The sequence below is a fragment of the Chaetomium globosum genome, genomic scaffold (genome assembly GCF_000143365.1).
Source record: "Chaetomium globosum CBS 148.51 scaffold_6 genomic scaffold, whole genome shotgun sequence".
In the NCBI taxonomy this organism is placed as follows: domain Eukaryota; kingdom Fungi; phylum Ascomycota; class Sordariomycetes; order Sordariales; family Chaetomiaceae; genus Chaetomium; species Chaetomium globosum.
The window spans coordinates 920,096-938,787 of NT_165981.1; the positions used below are offsets into that span (position 1 = coordinate 920,096).

Sequence of the window (18,692 nt, forward strand, 5' to 3'; positions counted from 1 at the left end):
CCGTTTCCGACTTATCGTCAGTGCTACCTCTGAAAAAAAAAAACAAAAGAATCGAAGCTCTAGACCCTTCGGAATCAATCTCTCGTGATGACCCGGGGCAGTCATCCAGAGTGAACGACCTGCCACCACAACTCGGGAGTTCTCTGCTCCGCGCCCACAAAGGTACGCAGTTCACGCCACCAGCAACAGCCACTGGCGTCCCTCATGGCGGACGGTTACCCGCTGATCGACACGGCGAAGCTTCCTCACAAGCCCGCAGTGGCGGGAGGGCGTTTGCAAAAGGTAAAGCTCCGTACCCCCCTGGAACCCCTGGATAGGTAGCTTACCAAAACGGGAGATCGAGGGACATGCATGAAGGTGGTAAAGTACCCCAGATTGCCAGGAACCAGCTCCCCGATTCCCCACATTCCCCACGTACACGTTCAACCGCAATGGCAACATCCGTAGCCCATCAACCAATCCGCAACGGGGTCGCGGGGGCACCGCCTGAGCGCAAATGAAGCTCGATATGAAGTGCGAGATGGGACCTGGCAGCCCGTCCACTCGCTGTGATCGGCATTCGCCAGCAGCCCCGCATCCCATATTCTCGCGGCGACTGCTCGGCGCGGCTCACATCCCTCCTCGGAGCGTCCAACCCGAGCCCTCGCGCCAACACCGGCCCTGTCTTCCTGATTGCAAGGCTCGACCTCCAGACGAGGATGGTAGCCTCACCTCGTGAGCGGCCCGCAGTCGTTCGTTGGCATCGGCCCCTGAGGCTCCGGGATGTGGTCGCCAGGGGACGCGGCAAACGCCAAGGGGGCATTCATACCTGGTATAAAGGCGAGCCATCCGCCCTCTGTTGCAAAGAAGGAAGATCTCTCGACCAGCCCATCACAGTTCCAACTCCAACTTGTGTGTGTGATCCTGCCCAACATGAAGTTCTCCACGTCCGCTGCCCTGGCGTTCGCCACCTTGGCCCTTGCCGCCCCGTCGCCCACGACCAAGCAGAAGCCCCGCCAAGCTGGCGGTGCCTGCGCGTCGGCCGTCACGCTCGATGCTTCGACCAACGTCTTCAAGGAGTACACCCTGCACCCCAACAGCTTCTACCGCGCCGAGGTCGAGGCCGCCGTTGAGCAGATCACGGACTCCAGCCTCGCGGCCAAGGCCGCCAAGGTTGCTGATGTCGGTACCTTCTTGTGGCTCGACACCATCGAGAACATCGGCAAGCTCGAGCCCGCCCTCGAGGACGTTCCCTGCGAGAACATCCTCGGTCTCGTCATCTACGATCTCCCGGGCCGTGACTGCGCCGCTAAGGCCTCCAACGGTGAGCTGAAGGTTGGCGAGATCGAGAAGTACAAGACCGAGTACATCGACAGTAAGTAGCCCCCTGGCACACACAATGCCCCACCCCCCCCCTCTCGCCCTCTGGCCTCCAAGAAAATATGGGCAGGCTATTGACACATGCGCCGCAGAGATCGTCACGATCCTCAAGGCCAACCCCAACACGGCTTTCGCGCTCGTCATCGAGCCCGACTCGCTCCCCAACCTGGTCACCAACATCGACCTCACCACCTGCCAGGAGAGCGCTGACGGGTACCACGAGGGTGTCGCGTACGCTCTCAAGTCGCTCAACCTCCCCAACGTCGTCATGTACCTCGATGCCGGCCACGGTGGCTGGCTCGGCTGGGACGCCAACCTCAAGCCCGGTGCTGAGGAGCTCGCCAAGGCCTACAAGAACGCCGGCTCGCCCTCGCAGTTCCGTGGTATCGCCACCAACGTGGCTGGCTGGAACCAATGGTAAGCCCGTCCTCTGACATGACAAAGACCACTCCCCCCCCCCCCCCCAAAAAAAAAAAAAAAAAAGATTTGCTTGTTACGAAACCCACCCTTTTAGGGACCTGTCCCCCGGCGAGTTCTCCGACACCTCGGACGCCAAGTACAACTCGTGCCAGAACGAGAAGACCTACATCACCACCTTTGGCGCCGCGCTCAAGACGGCCGGCATGCCCAACCACGCCATCATCGACACGGGCCGCAACGGTGTCTCGGGCCTCCGCGAGGAGTGGGGCAACTGGTGCAACGTCAAGGGCGCCGGCTTCGGCATCCGCCCCACGGCCGACACGGGCGCCGACCTCGCCGACGCCTTCGTGTGGGTCAAGCCCGGCGGCGAGTCCGACGGCACCAGCGACACCTCGGCCGTCCGCTACGACAGCTTCTGCGGCAAGCCCGACGCCTACAACCCCAGCCCCGAGGCCGGCCAGTGGAACCAGGCCTACTTCGAGGACCTCGTCAAGAACGCCAAGCCGGCGTTCTAAGCTCGCTCGCCGTGGCGGTGACGCGACTGCCGGCGGCGCTGCGGTCGCGGCTGCTGTTGCTGATGCCGTGGCCGCTGCTGCTGCGCGGGGGAGGAGGAATGGCAAAAAGAGATTGGGTTGGAAGAGGCAAGCGGGCGCTGGGATTTGGTCGCGCGTTTACTTTACCATGTTCCCTTCTAGTGTAGTAGTTTCATAGGCCTGACAGTACATATGGGGTCGAGACATCATTCTGTTTCCGTTTCCTCGATTGTGATTGTGATTGTGATTGCAGGACCTGAGCGAGAATTGACGGTGGTCATGACGAGTTTCGCGGTATGAGGAGAACAGGAGAAAAGTGCCGGCGAAGAAACCGAAGGCTCGAGAGACAGATTGTCAGTAACGTGTCCTAATAATGATACATACATACATATACATTGGTGAGTTAGGTCCTCGCCCCTGGTGCTGGTGCTGTCGGTGGCTTTTCCTCCCTCTTCCGTTAGCATGCACGCAAGGTTGGCCAACCCCAACACCCCATCCCTCTCCGGCACTTCCTTCCCAGAACCGATTGTCCTCGGCTGTCATGGAATAACGAAGTGAGGTTGGTCATCGTGAAGCCTGACCAGTAGTTCGACTTAGCCTAGCGGCCTGGCGCGTGCTTTTACCGCGTCGGCTGATCATAAGAGTGTGCGGTGATGGGTTGTAACTTGACGGCTCTTTCGATGCGCTCATTTAACCAGCCTCCAGATGCCCAACCAGGCCAGTCCGAGTGAAATGCCCGTGATGCCCAGACTCCTACTCCGCATACCGAACCGTGAGCCACTAGCTAAAATCTTTGCTTTTTGCTTTTCGAGCTGTGATTGTCCGGACACGTAGCTGTAGACGGCCAGACCGAGGAAAGCACCGCCGCCTATGATAACAACAGTTTTAGCAGCTGGTCCTGAAGGACATAGAGTAAGATAAGATGATTGATGAGAAACTCAAAACCCACCGACGATCTTGCAGGGCAGGCAATCGTCGCCACGGTCCTCTTTGAGAATGTCCTGCAGCCTTTCAGGCTTGTCTAACGAGTGGATTGGTGGTATGCTGTCCTTGGCCATGGTGGACGTTGGCGTGGTTGAGAGAAGCTCTTTTCTTTCGCTTCTTTCAATTGTGCGTTGAGTGAGATGTGGTCATGTTGAATCTCTGAGCCGAGATTCTGCAGGGGCGCTTGTAGGCCGCGCGGGTGGGCGGGTCTGGGCACTGCCCACTGTCGCTGCCGCTGCCGCTGCCGCTGCCGCCGCCCGGGCGCATTGCGTCAGTGCTCCCAGAAGCCCGCGGGGCCTGTCTGACCCAACCTCCAACACATTTAACAACGGCGACCTAGCTCCCAACCTCGAAACCTCCGGCCACCATGAACGGCGTTGTCGAGGCGCTGCACATATACGACGAGCATAAGTTAGTGTATTAACGATCCTGTTGCATCAAGCTGTAAACTAATCCACCGTCCAGCGCCCTCGTCCTGTCGCACACATACTCGTCACGACCGTTGTCGGCGTCCCATTTGCTGCCCCTCTACCTCGACCACCCCGTCCCCCGGCCGAATCTCCTCTACCTACCGAACACCAACCCGCCGACTCTCGTCTTCAACCTCACCCATGCGAACCTTCTCTTTCTCTTGACCACCTCGTCCGAGGTTGAGCCCCTCCTCGTCCTCGAGTTCCTACACCGCGTCATCGACTCTCTCGAAGAATTCCTGACTGCACCGTTACTGGCCCACAAGATCGAGGCCAACTACGATGTCGTCGCTCAACTCCTGACCGAGATGTGCGATGCGGGCACCATCACCACCACCGAACCTAATGCGCTACGAGACATGGTCGAGGTGGAGGGGTTCATGGACAAGTTGCTAGGCAACCTCAACCTCCCAACGTATGGAGCACCCCTCTCTCCATTCCCCCAACACCCCTCTTTCCCATTCTACACAAAACAAATACACTAACCCCCTCCCTCTTCCCCGCTCTTAGAAAACCAACCTTCGCCTCCGCCTCCCCAGCCCTCCACGCGCAACCAACCCCAGCCCTCCCCTGGCGGCGCGCGAACGTCCGGCACACCTCCAACGAGCTCTACACCGACCTGGTCGAGACACTCTCCGTGACGCTGGCGCCCTCGGGCCGCCCCCTCGCCGCCTTCGCCAACGGCACCATCGCCTTCACCTCCAAGGTCTCGGGCGTGCCCGACCTCCTGCTGACGCTCACGGGCCCCGCCGGCAAGCACAACCTCAAGAGCGTCATCGACCTGCCCGTCTTCCACCCCTGCGTCCGCCTCGCCCGCTGGCGCGAGCAGCCCGGCGTGCTGAGCTTCATCCCCCCCGACGGCCGCTTCACCCTAGCCGGTTACGAGGTCGATCTGATGCCCTTCACCGGCGACGCCGCCTTGGTGGGGGCCGGCGCGAACCCCGCTGAAGCTGCCCGGTTACGTTGGAGATTAAGACGGGGTTGGGGGGCGACGGGGTCCGACTTTGAGGTGCGTGTGCAGGTGAATCGGATGTTTGGGCCCGCTGCTGCGGGTGGGCAGGGGGCAAGGGGAGGGGGGTTGGGCGGTGGTGGTGCGAGGGGTTTCGGGGCGAGCACCCCGAGTGGTGCGCCGGCGCTGCAGGATCTTGCCGTGTCCGTGCCGCTGCCGGCGGACGTGAGGAATCTCTCCGATATCCGGCCTACGAGGGGTGATGCTACCTATAACCCTGGGGACCGGGCGTTGGAGTGGACCATCTCGAACAAGGAGTTGGCCCAGGGGACGGCGTCCTTTGTGCTGCGGTGTACGGTCGTGGGACAGATGACGGAGGAGGATGAGGAGTCTGATCCGACAGGGTTTGGCTTCGGCACCGGCGCGAACGCATACTCGTACGACGAGCCGTACCAGAACTCATCGCCCGTTGCGAAATCGGCCAAGGCAGCTGTGGACGCGAGCGGTGCGGACCGGGAGGAGCGCAGGGCGGCGCAGAACAAGATTCTGATGCCCAGCTCGGCCTCGCTCAGCTTTGCCGTCAAGGGCTGGCTGGCCAGCGGCATCAAGGTGGAGAGTATACATCTTGATCCAAGGAAGAGCCGCGGGTTGGGGGAGGGCGTAAAGCCGTACAAGGGCGTCAAGTACCTGACAGTTAGCAAGGGTGGTGTGGAGATAAGGTGCTGATGCAGCAGGCACGGTGAAAACACGCCGTGAAACCCATCTCCCGATTATTGGCAATGTTTGTTGTCGGTGATGGCTCTTTGATCTGACATGCCAGCTGAGCCAGGGTAGATACCGTCCCGCATTCACCGATTTCATCTTGAAGCAGGCCATCTCGCGCGCTCGGCGGTCTCGGGCGCAAGCCCACCAGTGTGGTCCAGACCAACGGCCCGTCGCCTGATAATTCTCCGAGTCCTGCCCTCCATTCAGCCCCCTGACACAAAATCCTGCATGTCGCCCGAGTGCAACCAACAGCCAACTGCCAACAGCTTCCTTCGATACCGCCGTCTCGAAGACGTGCTAGCAGGATGCGGTACCCAGCACCCCCAGCTGGCCATCCCTTAAGGGATGACCTCCACACCATCCTGTCAAATCACCGCAGGCTCCTCCTGTCAGCCCAGCGTCGCAATACCCAGCAGTGTCCTCCCGCTCACTTTTCGTGGTTTCTTGTTGGTTCATTTACGAGGCCTAAAGTTCTCAGCTGCTCCCCCCCCACCACCAACCCTTTTCGCATTCCATACCGTTTGGGAAACTGTCAAGCACGCTCGGAACGTGCTTGCTGAAGCGAAGCGATTCCCGACATCATGGGACAGGACCTTTCGACTCACAGTCCTGTGTAGTGTAGGACCCTCACGAACCTGACGAATTGTTTCGTCATGTCTTGAGGGTGAGGGGGGGGAGGGGAACTCGAATATCCTTGACCAAGCTGCAAGGCGCAACCAACAGTGACACGGCAGAAAGGCATCCCTGTCGATCTGATAAACGGCGCGGCGTGTAAGCCGGGGACGGCGCGAATCCGCCATCATGTTGGTCAAGTTATTATTTGCTTTCTCCTTTTTTCGTCATGCATGTTCAGGTCCAGCCACCTCAACACGAACCCCGTCTGTCTCATTCCGCTTTTTCGCCGTGACGTTCGAGTGAGGTACTTTCCTCCCCCCCTCTCCCCCAAAACTGTGCCGCACCACGCCGCAGTGATACACGGAGCCGAAGGTCAGGGCGGGAGGATCTTTGCGGGGGCACATGGCTATTTCGAGGTTGCCTAGAACGCGGGACAAGGACTTGTCTGAACAATACACTAACGTGATGTATGCATGTATGGCACGTATGTAGTGTAGTGTACATACATCCGATGTCGTAGCATGTCTTGTACAACCAACAGGCTCGGCGCCGCATCGGACGGGCACCCGAAATGGCGCGGGGGTTACACAGGCACCAAGGAAAGGAGCTGACCGCCCCTCAACACCACGCGCACGTACAATCATCCCGTCCACGGAACCCCCGCAGGCCAAAGCTGACGGGACCTTGCATGTGATCCGACGTTGCGGAGACGCGAGTGTCCCATCCAAGGAGGAAGCCGAGATGGGGGAGGAGGAGGGGGAGGGGGCGCGACACACCAACCACTTCATTTCCGCCCCGTCTCATCAGCCCGCTCGCGATATTGGCTCGCTCGGCATGAACAACACACGATAATACCGCTGCCTGGCAAAAGAATTTTGCACTTCCCCCTCCCTCAACCCCAGCCCGTCAGCCCGGCCACCGGCCGCGGGGCCCATGTTTTGGGGCCGGGGCCAGCGACCCGCGGGTTACACGTGTCGCCGTGTTCTGCGTTCCATCGACCGCTCCTGAGGCCCGGCCGTGAAGGTCGCGGCCCCGGAGGGGGGCGGGGGGGAAGAGGGGAGAGAAACATCACGCCCCAAGAAACACAAGCATCCGCGTTTGTTTGCATTGTCTCAGCCTCCTCCGTCCAAGGGGGAGGGAGGCGCGCGGGGAGGAGTTGAGTTGAACCCACCGGAGAAGAAGGGAAACAAAGTAGAAAAACATACCATCGGATGCCGGATCCGAGAGGCACCACCTCGCCGTTCTCCACATCCTCCCGATCCTCCCTCCCCTCCAATGCCACCACCCACGTTGTCACGTTGCCGGAAAAGCAGGCATACGGCAAGGCAGATAAGATCCAACCGCGTCGGACAAACAATTCTCTTTTTTCGTCAAAGAAGAGCACTGTCGAGCGGACCCTTCCATCCCGCGGTAGCCAACTGTCACCGCCCAAAGCCGTTGTTGTGTATGCACATACCAACACGGGAGGTTGGATGCGATGCAGATCGTGATCTGGTGGCCCCCAACAAGAGAGATTGCACATCACCCGCTACCCCATGCACATTCAAGTCGGGCTTAACCTAGAGACCCAGGCGGCCACATCGCGTACCATAGTAAACCAAAGGAACATAACAAAGACGTCGTTGTGTATCATATCAGGTATCAAGGTCAGGTCTGAGGTATCAACTCGCTTCCACCGCGCCACGCCGCCCCGTACATTCCACATTATACTTCTTCCGACAGGTTCCTCCACAAAACAAAAGGACTTGATCTCATCCCATACATACATGAATACATACAAACAATACTGGGTATCATAGGAGATGGGGATAAATAAACACTCATCAGATCTTTAATCAGCCCAAAGTCGTCCGTCGTCCTAGGAGAGAGAGAAAAAGGGAGATCCAGCCCGCAATCAAAACACTAAGAACGATACTAAACGGTGGGGCTGGGATTGGTAAGAAAGGGAAAAAAGATATTAAAAATATTCATTGCCCAATACTAGGTTCAAGCTCAGGGAACAAGCGCAATGCCCCTGCGGTGGCCGGCCTTGAGGCCCATGTAGACACTCCAGGTGGCGACATCCTGTGTCAGGCAGTCAGCACTAATTCTAGCAAGAGAGGAGCGAAGGAAGGGGGGGAAACATACCCTCGTGACGACCGACCCCGCGCCAACAGTCGAGCCCTTGCCGATCCTGACCCCGGGAAGGATGACCACATTTGCCGCGATCCAAACATCGTCCTCGATAATGACGGGTTTGCCGTACTGCGTGCCCTGGTTCCCCTTACGGTAACGCGGATTGGTGCTACAGGTGCCCGTATAGATACAAACGTTAGGACTGATGATGACATTGTTCCCGATGTTGACCTCGCAGACGTCGTTGATGAGGCAGTTTCGGCCGATCGAGACGTTGTTGCCGATTTGGATGTTATAACCGTAGTCACAATTAAAGGGAGCCTCGACCGTCGCATTCTCGCCCACGCGCCCGGCACGAGTGACAGGCGATACCATACTAGGCGATAGCTGAATGCCCTCGCGCGGGTGGAGGATGTCGCGAAACAACCGCGCGCGCTCGGTGGGGGAGACGCCCAGGTTTGGGTTGGTCGAGTTGTTGAACCGCCAACAAGCAGCGTTGCACCGCTCTCGCTCGAGCACGAGCTCCTTGTCGAAGGGATAGTACGGCCGGCCGTTCAGCATCTCCTCTTTCTGCCGACGTGATGGTCTGTCTGAGGAGAACTGCGAGTGGGAAAGGGCGGCCTGTGCCGTCGCCTGGGCACCGCCAGAAGGAGGTTGGGAGGATATCGCAGACGACGGTGCCGGTGGAGTCGACGTCCTGCCGCCGTGCAGCATGCTGTTAAACGGGGGATGCGCCATGGTACTGCTTTGCGGAGGTGGTGGAGGAGGTAACGATTGTTGATCCGGATCAGTCCGCGTGAGGTCATGAAGCGGCGGCACGCGTTGGTACTCCTTTGGCGTTCGGTCCGAGAAGGCCGATACGGCGGCAGCGCTGACCGGGGTGGGGAACATGTTTGCCGATGCTGACGTTGTGTACCCTGATAGTGCCGAGAGCTTGTTGTCGGGGCTAATGATTGAGCTCGGCATTGTCGATGCGGTCAGCCTGTCGTCGTCTGTCTGCAAAGGACGGCCCTGGGGGGGCGTAATCCGGAGCGTGGGCTGGCCGCGGTTATATGGCAGGGAATCACGCTTCGGTTGCTGGCCGAGCGGAGGCTGTTGGCTGCCGCTGTACGGGGGTGGTTGCTGGGGCATCCCGTACGCTCCCGGAGGCACATAGTTCGGATCCTTCGACTCAATGTTGACCTGCGCAGGCTTGCTGCTCTCGGGCGTATTGGTCCAGGCTCCCCTCTGCGGAGGATAGCCAGCGCAAACGAAACCACCCTTGTAGCAATTGTTGCCTGTGCAGATGGTCAGCCGCTAGAATAGGCCGGATGCGGCCACAAAATGTGACCATGCGTGTAAACAAGCGCGTTTCGGGGGCCGGGAGGGAACCAAAACATGGATGGGGACGGGAAATTCAACTCACATTCGGGCTTTTTCTCGTCGCACTTCTTCTTTCGCTTCCTACATGTCAGACAACCCGTCTTGGTGCGGTTGCTGAAATTGCGCTTCCTCTTCTTTGGGTCCGACTGGAGGATGCCATCCCGGCGGTGTTCGGATGAGTACTGGCCAGGATAGACAGAACGGTCGTCGCCGTCGGGACTTTGGTCGTCATCGCCGTGGCTCGTCGCCCTCCGTAGCAAGTCGCCCGTTGGCTCCTCTGACTGAGCCGATACCGGACCAGCCGAGTAAGGGGCTTCGTAGCTCGAAGTGCGTTCTTCCCTAGCCCGCTCCGTGCGCCAGTGCTCGTTATCCCGCGCTTCATCTCTTTGCCGTCCTCGATAAGTATCCCGTTGCGGCGTAGTACGTCCATCTTGCGATTCTGACGGATGGCGATGCGACTCGTACTGTTCAGACCGTTCCGTCCGCTCTGATCGTTCTGACCGCTCCGCACGCTCCATGCGCTCCACGCGCTCTGACCGCTCCGGCCGCTCTGATCGCTCGGCCCTTTCTGTCCGCACAGGTGGTGACCGTGGGCGTTCCCTCCTAGGAGAGTCTGATATTGACCGCTTGCGCTTGTGCGATCCCTCGGCATCTGCAAAGGTGGCGGCGCCGGGAAAGGGAAGCCTCTCGTGATTGGTGCTACTCCGACGTTCCTGCACCTCGCGGCCCTCTCGATCCCTCTGGCTGTGGTACCCTTCAGCCGATTTAGGCTCAGCGCTGGCCGATTGCGGGCTTCGCCGCTCTCCGTCCATCGCCCCGTTGGTTCCTTCCGCCGACTTTGGCGAGCCCCCGTTCAAAGCCGTAAAGGTCGCCATCTCCATCCACAACCGCCTCTCCGAGGCGGCCCGAAGGCTGCAAGCAAATCCAAGAATGAGCGAAGTGACCGCTCTGTATTTGCGATGTGTTGGCGGGGTTCGGTTAGCGTCCTCTGAACCACGCAGTAAGGGCGGTCTCAAGCGGATGCGCTAGGCGTAGCAGATAAATGAAGCAGCTGAAGATGGCGGATGTAAGCGGCTCGTCGATTGAGAACCCTAGCAAGTGAGTGAGTGCCCAGGTAGGCGTTCGAGGAATGTGACGGAATAGGGTTCCGGTGGGATCGCGAAGATCCGTTCTCTGATAACAGGAAGCTAAGAACAGCAAAAGAAGCCGTTTGTTGGTGTTTGCTTTAGAAGAAAAAAAAAAGTGTGTGATCAGGCTGCAGCAGGATGAGCAGCAGGAAGGTACCGGTTGCGATGCACCCACCAGTGACGGAAGGTGGGGACCGGTCGGCGCTCGTGCGTCCGTGACTTCCAGCCCTGGACTCGTTCGGAGACTGGCGCGGAGTTGTGATATTTTTCTGAGTTGATCAAATTCGGCTCCGGTCCTGGCGCAAAAATGCGTCTTTCTCGGCAGGGGAGCTTTGGGGGTCACCTTTTTGAATGCTTACAACCAGCACCTGCACGCCCAGAAGCAAGCAAATGGTGGAGGCTGAGTCGGGCGTGGAGGCGAATCCAGGGTGCAGCGATGGGAGCGACCGCAAATCCGCGGCCCGGGGCGCAAACGAGAAGCCGGGGGGTCGGGTAGCGAACAGGAAACAACCGCACCGCCGCTCAGGCCTCACAAAAACGGCAAACCGCCACAGTCTCCTCTCCGACGTTGCTTCTCAACCACGGCTAAGCTGCTGCTGATGTTGCCAGATAAGGTGCTTTGTGAAGGAACACAAAATATGGCTTCGCTCCGATATGATGATGAGAGATCGCAAAGATTCCAACGGTATCGTGTGACACGTCAGAGAGACATGAACCTAGTCGTCGCAGATAGTGAGTTGAGGCGGCACGCTGATCTGTGCGCAAATCGCAACTGGGCTGTTCCTGTCCGTTGCGCTCCTTGGCAGCCTGCTACCAACACGTCGACAAAGGATGGAGAAAAGGGCGTCGGGGTTTTGCGTGCCGTATGAGGTTACCGGAACCAAATGCAGCGGATATCGTGGCAGTTGTCGCCGAGAAATTGGTTGAATCCTCGAGTTTTCCCAACCTTCTTTTTTGAGTTGCCGAGTCCTGGCGCTTGGCCCTCTTTAACGCGCGATTATGCTGCGCCTGTCGGGACGGGGGTCGAGAGACAAAGCCGGTTCGCACTGCCGCGGCGCGGATAACTCACTCACGCTTTCCTTGAGTGGTGAGGGATCCTCGAATCGTGGTCGTAAATCCGGGGCACCGAGCGTATGGAAAAGTCCCCTTCTGCTGCAAACTCTCCTGACGGCCTCGTCTTGCGGGATGCAATGCGGAGCGGAGATGGCCCTGAAGGGGGGAGGGCGCGAGGTAATCAGAGACCCGGCGCTCCGTTCAAGTGCTCACAGCCAAACAAGCGCCAGAAAAATGTCCCGCTCAGCCGTCGTGAGTCGAGACGCACAGACGCCCGCGGGTGCGAAAAGGCTGGATGAGAAGCGGCGAGATCTGGCTAGCAGGGCACCCCGGTCAATGGACATGTGGGCCTGCCGTGCCTGAATGACCTGGGGGGGGGGGGGGGGCCGGGATATTTTTTTCCAGCGGACAACCCGGAAGTTGGGGGGAAAAAATGAGGAAGTCCCCCCGTGTCAGGGGTGTCAGTGCCAGCAGGGCAACAAGTCAAGCTTACGTTTCAATTCATACAACATTACACTAGATACGAATACATTACAAGGAACAGGGGCCTTACCAAGGCATAAAAGTCATGAAAACTACGAATACCCGCGTTGGAATGTGTGAGATGGGCGAGTAAGTTCCTCCGCCATCGACCGAGACTCCATCCTGACTTGGAACCCCAGCGGCACGCCGCAGAGATCCCCGGGGGGGAGATGACGGGACTTCGACTTGTATGTACCGGTACGTTCAGCGGCACAAAGTACCTCGGTACCTTGTCATTTGGGTTAGGCCAGGGGGGGCGTGGAATGCCGTGTTGGGAAGAAGTGTGTGGGAACGACCGCCGTCACTCCAACCCTTCCACAGAAAACCAGCGGCCGGCCGGGCCAGGCACTTGCAGACGCAGTCACCATCCTGGGGACAATCAAGCGAGTTTGCCAAGACCAACATGGTCGGCAAAGCTGCACACGAGCGGTTGTGGTCTTGCACGGATTAGTTAATAATCTGGGGTGTACTTGTAAGGAAACGTTGTCCAGAGAGTCAAGCTGTATTCGTAAATGCGCACTGTTGGCCGCGGCTGTTCACCGAGGGAACGGCATCGAACGGATGAGGTTGACGCGTGTCCCTTGAGTGAGGCGTGCCACCCACCGCCCTGGATGCCTCATTCTTGCTCAGGGAATGGAACGAACAGCTACCCGGAAACTCAGCCCGGTGGTCACGCAAATGGCCTGGGGGACAAGCCCGCCAAGCTGACAAGTGAGATACGAAGACCGCAGTAGTTTCATGCAGTTCCTTGGTCCCTGTTGAACTTAAGCTTAGTGCTGGCAACCTATGGCTCAATCAGAGGAAACAGCCGCCAAATGTGGTCCAAAGGCCCCACAAGACTTCCGACTCACGTTTCCCCATCAAAACTCTCTTGCAGCGTGACAGACAGCCAAAGAACCCAACGGATCTTCCTCGCCTCGCACAAAGTGGGTATCGCGTGCAAGGCGGCAATCTGCGCTCTGCTTGGATCGGTCTGCACGTCGGGCGTGTTGAGGGAGGATATGACGAACAGGTTTCGGGAACCTAAGGTCGGATTGGGGTCGGTGCCGCGGCATGTCATTCGGCCCCCATTCAAAATGGAGAAACAGGGGAGCTGGATGTTAAGCGCAATGCGCTCCGGTTCCGTACCGGATGCCGCGCAGGCCTCAAGGGCCGTTTTCTGTTGTAACCCAGAAATGGTCAAAAAAGAAGGGCAACACACGCACGAGGAAAGGTACGGTGGTACTGTTGGAACCTCCCGCGAGGGGTATGTACATGTCCGTACACCCAGACTCAAGGCGTCACTTGGCTTTCCTTTCACGGAGCAACATCTCGGTGTAAGACGCCCCGAGCATATTTTCTACACTTCTTTCGAGGGTTAGCTGCTCAGTCAATTTGAAGTTCAACTTCTCCAAGTTGATAAGTGAACAAGGGATTGTCTTTCGGTATCAAATGACCCCGCTTTGTAAAGGGAGGTGAACAATGGCTAGTGAGCGGATGGCGAAGCGAGCTTTCGAGGCTTGCACAATGAGTGGCCAATGGCCGCGCACACTCGGCGTTGATTCGTGGTCACTAACGCAGTCAGCCTGGTCCTCCAGCACACACCACACTGCCCACCAGCACACGAAGAAAGTTGTTCATCAACTCGAGAGGGCTGACGAGCCGCGGATGGCCGCTTCGCTGCGTTTGTGACGGTATTGGGCGGCTCCGGCTCACGGAGACCTGCCGCCAGCCCGGCAGCTGATGGTACATGTATCCGTAGTAGGGCAAGTACCACACATAAGGGTCAAACGAGGTCGGTAAGTGGATCAACTCAGGGCGGGTCATCCAAATGAATTGCCTCTTTGGCCTCCTTGTCATTTCAGAAGGGTTGCCAAAACTGCAGAGAGGGAGCATCGATGCTACCAGCCAGCTGCCAGCTTCCCCACTGCATGTCCAGATCCAGCCAAGTGCCGACATCGTTCGCTTGTTCGTGTGGTGCGCAGAGCAAGGTTGGCCCTCAAGCCCGTCACCATGTCACGCTCTGAGACGACGCGGGGAAACAATGGCGCCTTCCTGCCAGTGATAGTTGAGGCTTCCGTGCTTCCCCTGTGCCTCGCGCTTGCTTCTGGCGCAAGGTGTCATCAGTCCCCACACAGACAACCTGAACCCCAAACTCAGTCATGAACTGCTGAGTGAGTGAATGAAACACAAATCGGTAATCTTCCGAGGCGACAGCCAAGTCATGCGCGCAGGTTAATTATAGCAGTAACTTCTACGCAAGTCCTGCATGGTACATCGTCGAGGGGTTCGTTGTTGGTAGTTGGGGATTTTGGTTTCTTTTTGGAAGAGAAACAAACAGCGAAGCACATGAGAGGATTTGATGCGGAGTCGCAGAGACCGTGTGAACCTCTCCAACAGGTGTGTTCTTCGAATGGTGCAACGTGCAGAAGCGCACGCCAGACCCCTGTCAATCTCCCCCATTCGCAGAACTCGCCTTCCTATTGGGCGGCAGTTTTCTGCAGACTTTGCGGTCATCATTGGCCAGCGCGGAAGGCATTTCATCCTATGAGAAGGCAGGAACCAGATTGCCGCAGAAGTGCAGGCAACAAGCGGGCAAGTATGTATTATTTTTGGAGCCATTCTTAGAAACAACCACACACACTCATGGTCGTACCAGCCGAAATAAGGAAATGGGAAGACGGGATGTGTGCAACATGCCGTGGCGGACAGAGGCGGCTAACGCTATCGCGATTCGGACCTGCGCTAGGCGGCCCTCGTCACAGTCTGAAAAAGGTGTCGCTCAACACTGGGTGACCCGCCTGGTTCTGGTGAGACGGTATTCAACTTGATTGGGTGCGTAACTCGTTAGTGAGTTCCTGTGCAGCCCACAACCCCCCAGTTTCCCGGCACCAAACGCCCAACAGCCGATGTAATTATTTCATGGCCGTCAGAAGTATAGAGCAAACTCGCCGACGGGGTCTCCCATGCAGCGAATTCACCCAATGGAGTGTTTTGCTCGCTGGTAATTATGCGTCATTTGGGTCTGGTGCGGCACTCAGAAACTCCTACAGCCCAACAACCAACAGGACAAGACGGATGATGGAAGGACAACTGACTGGCGGTGTGTACTCCGAGTTTGTGACAGGGCTGGCAAGGTTCGAACGCCTTTGTCTTGCTCTCCCCCGCCGCTGCCCAATGACAAGCAGGTGGGATCTCGCCAGGCCAGCTCCCGAGAAACACCGAACCATGCGCTCCGCCACGCGGCCGATCCGGCGGGGCCTTGGAACTTAGTTGGGAAAGAAACGCGCCATCATCACGGAGAAAACCATTGTCGAGTGCCATCTCTCCAACATCCAACAAACCACTTTTGGACGGGACAAGACAGACAGGCACAACCTTCGGTGCCCGACAAAATTCGTCTTACGGTGGTAATGATCTATCTGTACACGAGCAGCTTACTGCGGGGCCGACAGACGCTCCGAGATGGAAGGATGTCCATGATAAGCAGCTCTTCACCGAGGCATAAGGAGATATTACCCGAGTCCTGAATCAAAAGGCCCGACTCATCTGCGTTGCTCTAGGGCGGCGTCAATGCAAGAAGCGCGATTCACTCCGGCCTCTGCCCACCGATACGCACCCACCAAGCACCGCAATATTGACATCGATATGGCCCAGCAGTGCAGCAGCACCTTCGCAAAAATCAGCCCAAGCATCACGAACACAAAAACGGCCCGACTTCTCGTTCGGCGTCAGATCATGGTCTTCTAGAACTGTTGCAACCCGAGAAGTCACTGTGCGAACTCCTGAGCCCAATTGCCTTAGGGGAGTCATAAGTGCGAGAGACGTCACCTGCCAGGCTCCCTGCCCCCTCAACCGCCAGGTCCAACCTCGACACACATCTTGGGCAACAAAATGGCCGACTATTGGGTGCGGCTGCTCGGTCCCGCCGCGACACGAGTCGGGGATTTTTGATGCCATAAAAAGAACACTGCGGCTCATTCCCACGAGGTTAGTGGGTCGTCGTCACTCAGAAGTGAATAGGGGGATGGGGTTTTCGACCAAATAACTACTCCCCTCCCAAAAAGCACGGTCCTAGGCCTTGCCGCCGGCCGCAGATGCACGATTGCGCAAGTTCAACCCCGGCGCTAAATTGCTGCGGTACGTATCGAGGCTCTGCATCGCTTGACGCCGAAGCGGCGCTTATAACTTCCAGCAGCGCCTACAGACCCATCACGGCACTTTCATTGGCCCATCTCTCCCCACGAATTCCAGCATCCGCAACCGCCATCAGGACATTGGACGACGAAGACCTTCCACAGGTTCTAAATCTGGATAGAAACATCGTTTCGAAACGCTGCGAAACAAGATTGGTTTCCCGACCAGCCCTACGGTAGTATTATCGTACTCGTGTGCCAAAGGGCCACCCTATGGTAGCCCAATATCACCAATACCCTTGCATCCCCTCCCCTTTTCCGGGCATGACGCCCTGCAAGAACGTTTTGACGAGTACATACAGGGCGGTTGCGGCTCAAAGGTTATCCAGACGACCGGGGAGGACCTGCACGTATACTACCTGCCAGCGGCTACGGCAACCGCGGGCGGCAACACTCTGTGGCGCGCCTGCATGGGAACGTGACGTGGGTCGCCTGCGAGGAGCGAGGCCGCAGACAAGCAGCACGGCGCCGCCGTCATCCCCCCCCCTTCCCAGCGCGGGCCGCTCTGCATCCCCGGACAGACCCAGGGAACTGGGCCCTCCATCACACCCTTACCGCCGTTGCGGCTACCCTGGGCGCCTGCGCCAAACAGCCCTATCACCGGCATGGCGAGATCTAGATCTGCGGCGCTGGCGGCCTGTACCACGAGAGACGGCCCCAAGTACTGGTACATGTATCCCGTACCTGCCAGATCTGCGTGCGGTACCTGCATATGGCTTGGGTCCACTCTCAACGACCTGGCTTCTCGAGCTGCCTCAAACACAACCCGGACCGACCGCATGAACCCGCCCACACCGCACAAACGCAGCATGGGCTAGTAGCCAATTATTGGCAGAGAGTTTCGTTCGAAGACTTTTTATACCCTTTCTCGTTTCCTCCCTCCGGAAACAACTACCTTGTTTGTTCTGCTCCCCAAACTGCTTCCGACGTCACACGGCCAGATCCCGGTAAACCCCCCCTGAACTTTCACCACCCGTCTCAAAATAGATCACGAGGGATGTCTTGACTGCAGGTCCATCCCAACTTTGAGTCAACATCTGCGGGTTCTTTCAAACGCTACGAAAGCAATAGTGTTGCAACAAAGTGACTTAGCCGCGCACCACCTCCCTACCGACAGTCCATCACCGGCCAGCCGCCCACCAACTGCATGGTTCTCGATGCCATGCCGAATCAGGTATTTGTATTGGACGCCTAGAATATCGGGGGCAGCGATGCATCGTAGAAGGCCGTGATGCCATGCCAAATCATGTATCAAACTTGTTAACCGACTGCGCATCGAGCAAGGTATGTTGGCGGTGTGACGCTATTCTTAGATGCTTGCTCGCCAATCCGGCTCCCTCAGGGGGCATCATGTGAAGGGCAACGCCTCGCCTCCGCCATACTACGAGTAATGTAATCTCACGAAAAGATTGACGCCACTGTCCTGGCTTCCCTTGTGTTGATAGGCTCGCCTGGGTGAATTCGAGTGGTGATGAGAACCGCAAGACAGACAGGTTCGCGTTCCGACGTAAGGTTTTGGCTGGGCGATTGGAATCTCACGAGAGCCCTGCTGGCGGCAACCATGCATGCATGTGAGGAAGAAGACAGTTAGTGTAGCTAAAATGCCCCTGGTGCAGCCTGCTTAACGCAGTAAGAAAAATGCCGGTGTCATTTTCCCGTCCTAGATAGGGGCCACAACACAAAATCTGACATCAGAGGCCGAAAACACGAACATTCCGGCCATTTCATGTAAATAAGATAACCTTATATCGCCTTCGTGCGTGCCTGATAGACTGTTAGGCTTGGTCAGGGAGGGGTCATGGCAAAAGAAGGGTATTTTGCAAATATCGAACGGTTTCTTTTCCAACCCATCTTTCGAAGTGATGGCATCTAAGTTTTGATCAACGTATTACCCTTTTTTTCAACGCCCCTTTCCCAACCATCTTGAATCCCGAGGACAGATAGGCAAAATGTATTGACCCTCTTCCATTCTCTCACTCAACATACGGAGGCGGGGGCGCTGGACCTTCATGCTCGTGCTCACCCACTCATTCGTATGGGGTGGCTGGCTGTTGATATATTCTGTCGGGGCTAATTATGTGACACTGAGTCGTCATATACTTAGAGGAGTGCGAAAGCGGACACAACAGGGAACCACGATTAGGAAAAGAAGGGGAGTTCGACGTTCTCTCTAGCAAAATACGTACGACTCCCCCGATATCAACTCCAAGCCAGGCATCGCCTCATAACAGCACCCTGGCAAC

The 18,692-nt window shown here is 57.6% G+C and overlaps 4 protein-coding genes across 4 annotated transcripts; 2 read left to right on the forward strand and 2 right to left on the reverse strand.

Annotated features, from left to right (window-relative positions):
• Nucleotides 1–912: 912 nt before the first annotated feature.
• CHGG_08639 (uncharacterized protein) lies at nucleotides 913–2,294 on the forward strand (the record flags this gene model as incomplete). Its single annotated transcript, XM_001226565.1, has 3 exons — nucleotides 913–1,354; nucleotides 1,452–1,776; nucleotides 1,874–2,294. The coding sequence occupies 3 exons, from the start codon at nucleotides 913–915 to the stop codon at nucleotides 2,292–2,294; spliced, it is 1,188 nt and encodes a 395-aa protein (XP_001226566.1).
• Nucleotides 2,295–3,663: 1,369 nt separating this feature from the next.
• CHGG_08640 (uncharacterized protein) lies at nucleotides 3,664–5,441 on the forward strand (the record flags this gene model as incomplete). Its single annotated transcript, XM_001226566.1, has 3 exons — nucleotides 3,664–3,707; nucleotides 3,762–4,181; nucleotides 4,277–5,441. The coding sequence occupies 3 exons, from the start codon at nucleotides 3,664–3,666 to the stop codon at nucleotides 5,439–5,441; spliced, it is 1,629 nt and encodes a 542-aa protein (XP_001226567.1).
• A 2,646-nt stretch (nucleotides 5,442–8,087) lies between these two features.
• Nucleotides 8,088–10,447, reverse strand: CHGG_08641 (uncharacterized protein; the record flags this gene model as incomplete). Its single annotated transcript, XM_001226567.1, has 3 exons — nucleotides 8,088–8,159; nucleotides 8,223–9,487; nucleotides 9,616–10,447. The coding sequence occupies 3 exons, from the start codon at nucleotides 10,445–10,447 to the stop codon at nucleotides 8,088–8,090; spliced, it is 2,169 nt and encodes a 722-aa protein (XP_001226568.1).
• Nucleotides 10,448–16,454: 6,007 nt separating this feature from the next.
• On the reverse strand, nucleotides 16,455–17,056 carry CHGG_08642 (uncharacterized protein; the record flags this gene model as incomplete). Its single annotated transcript, XM_001226568.1, has 2 exons — nucleotides 16,455–16,563; nucleotides 16,809–17,056. The coding sequence occupies 2 exons, from the start codon at nucleotides 17,054–17,056 to the stop codon at nucleotides 16,455–16,457; spliced, it is 357 nt and encodes a 118-aa protein (XP_001226569.1).
• Between the last annotated feature and the right edge of the window lie 1,636 nt (nucleotides 17,057–18,692).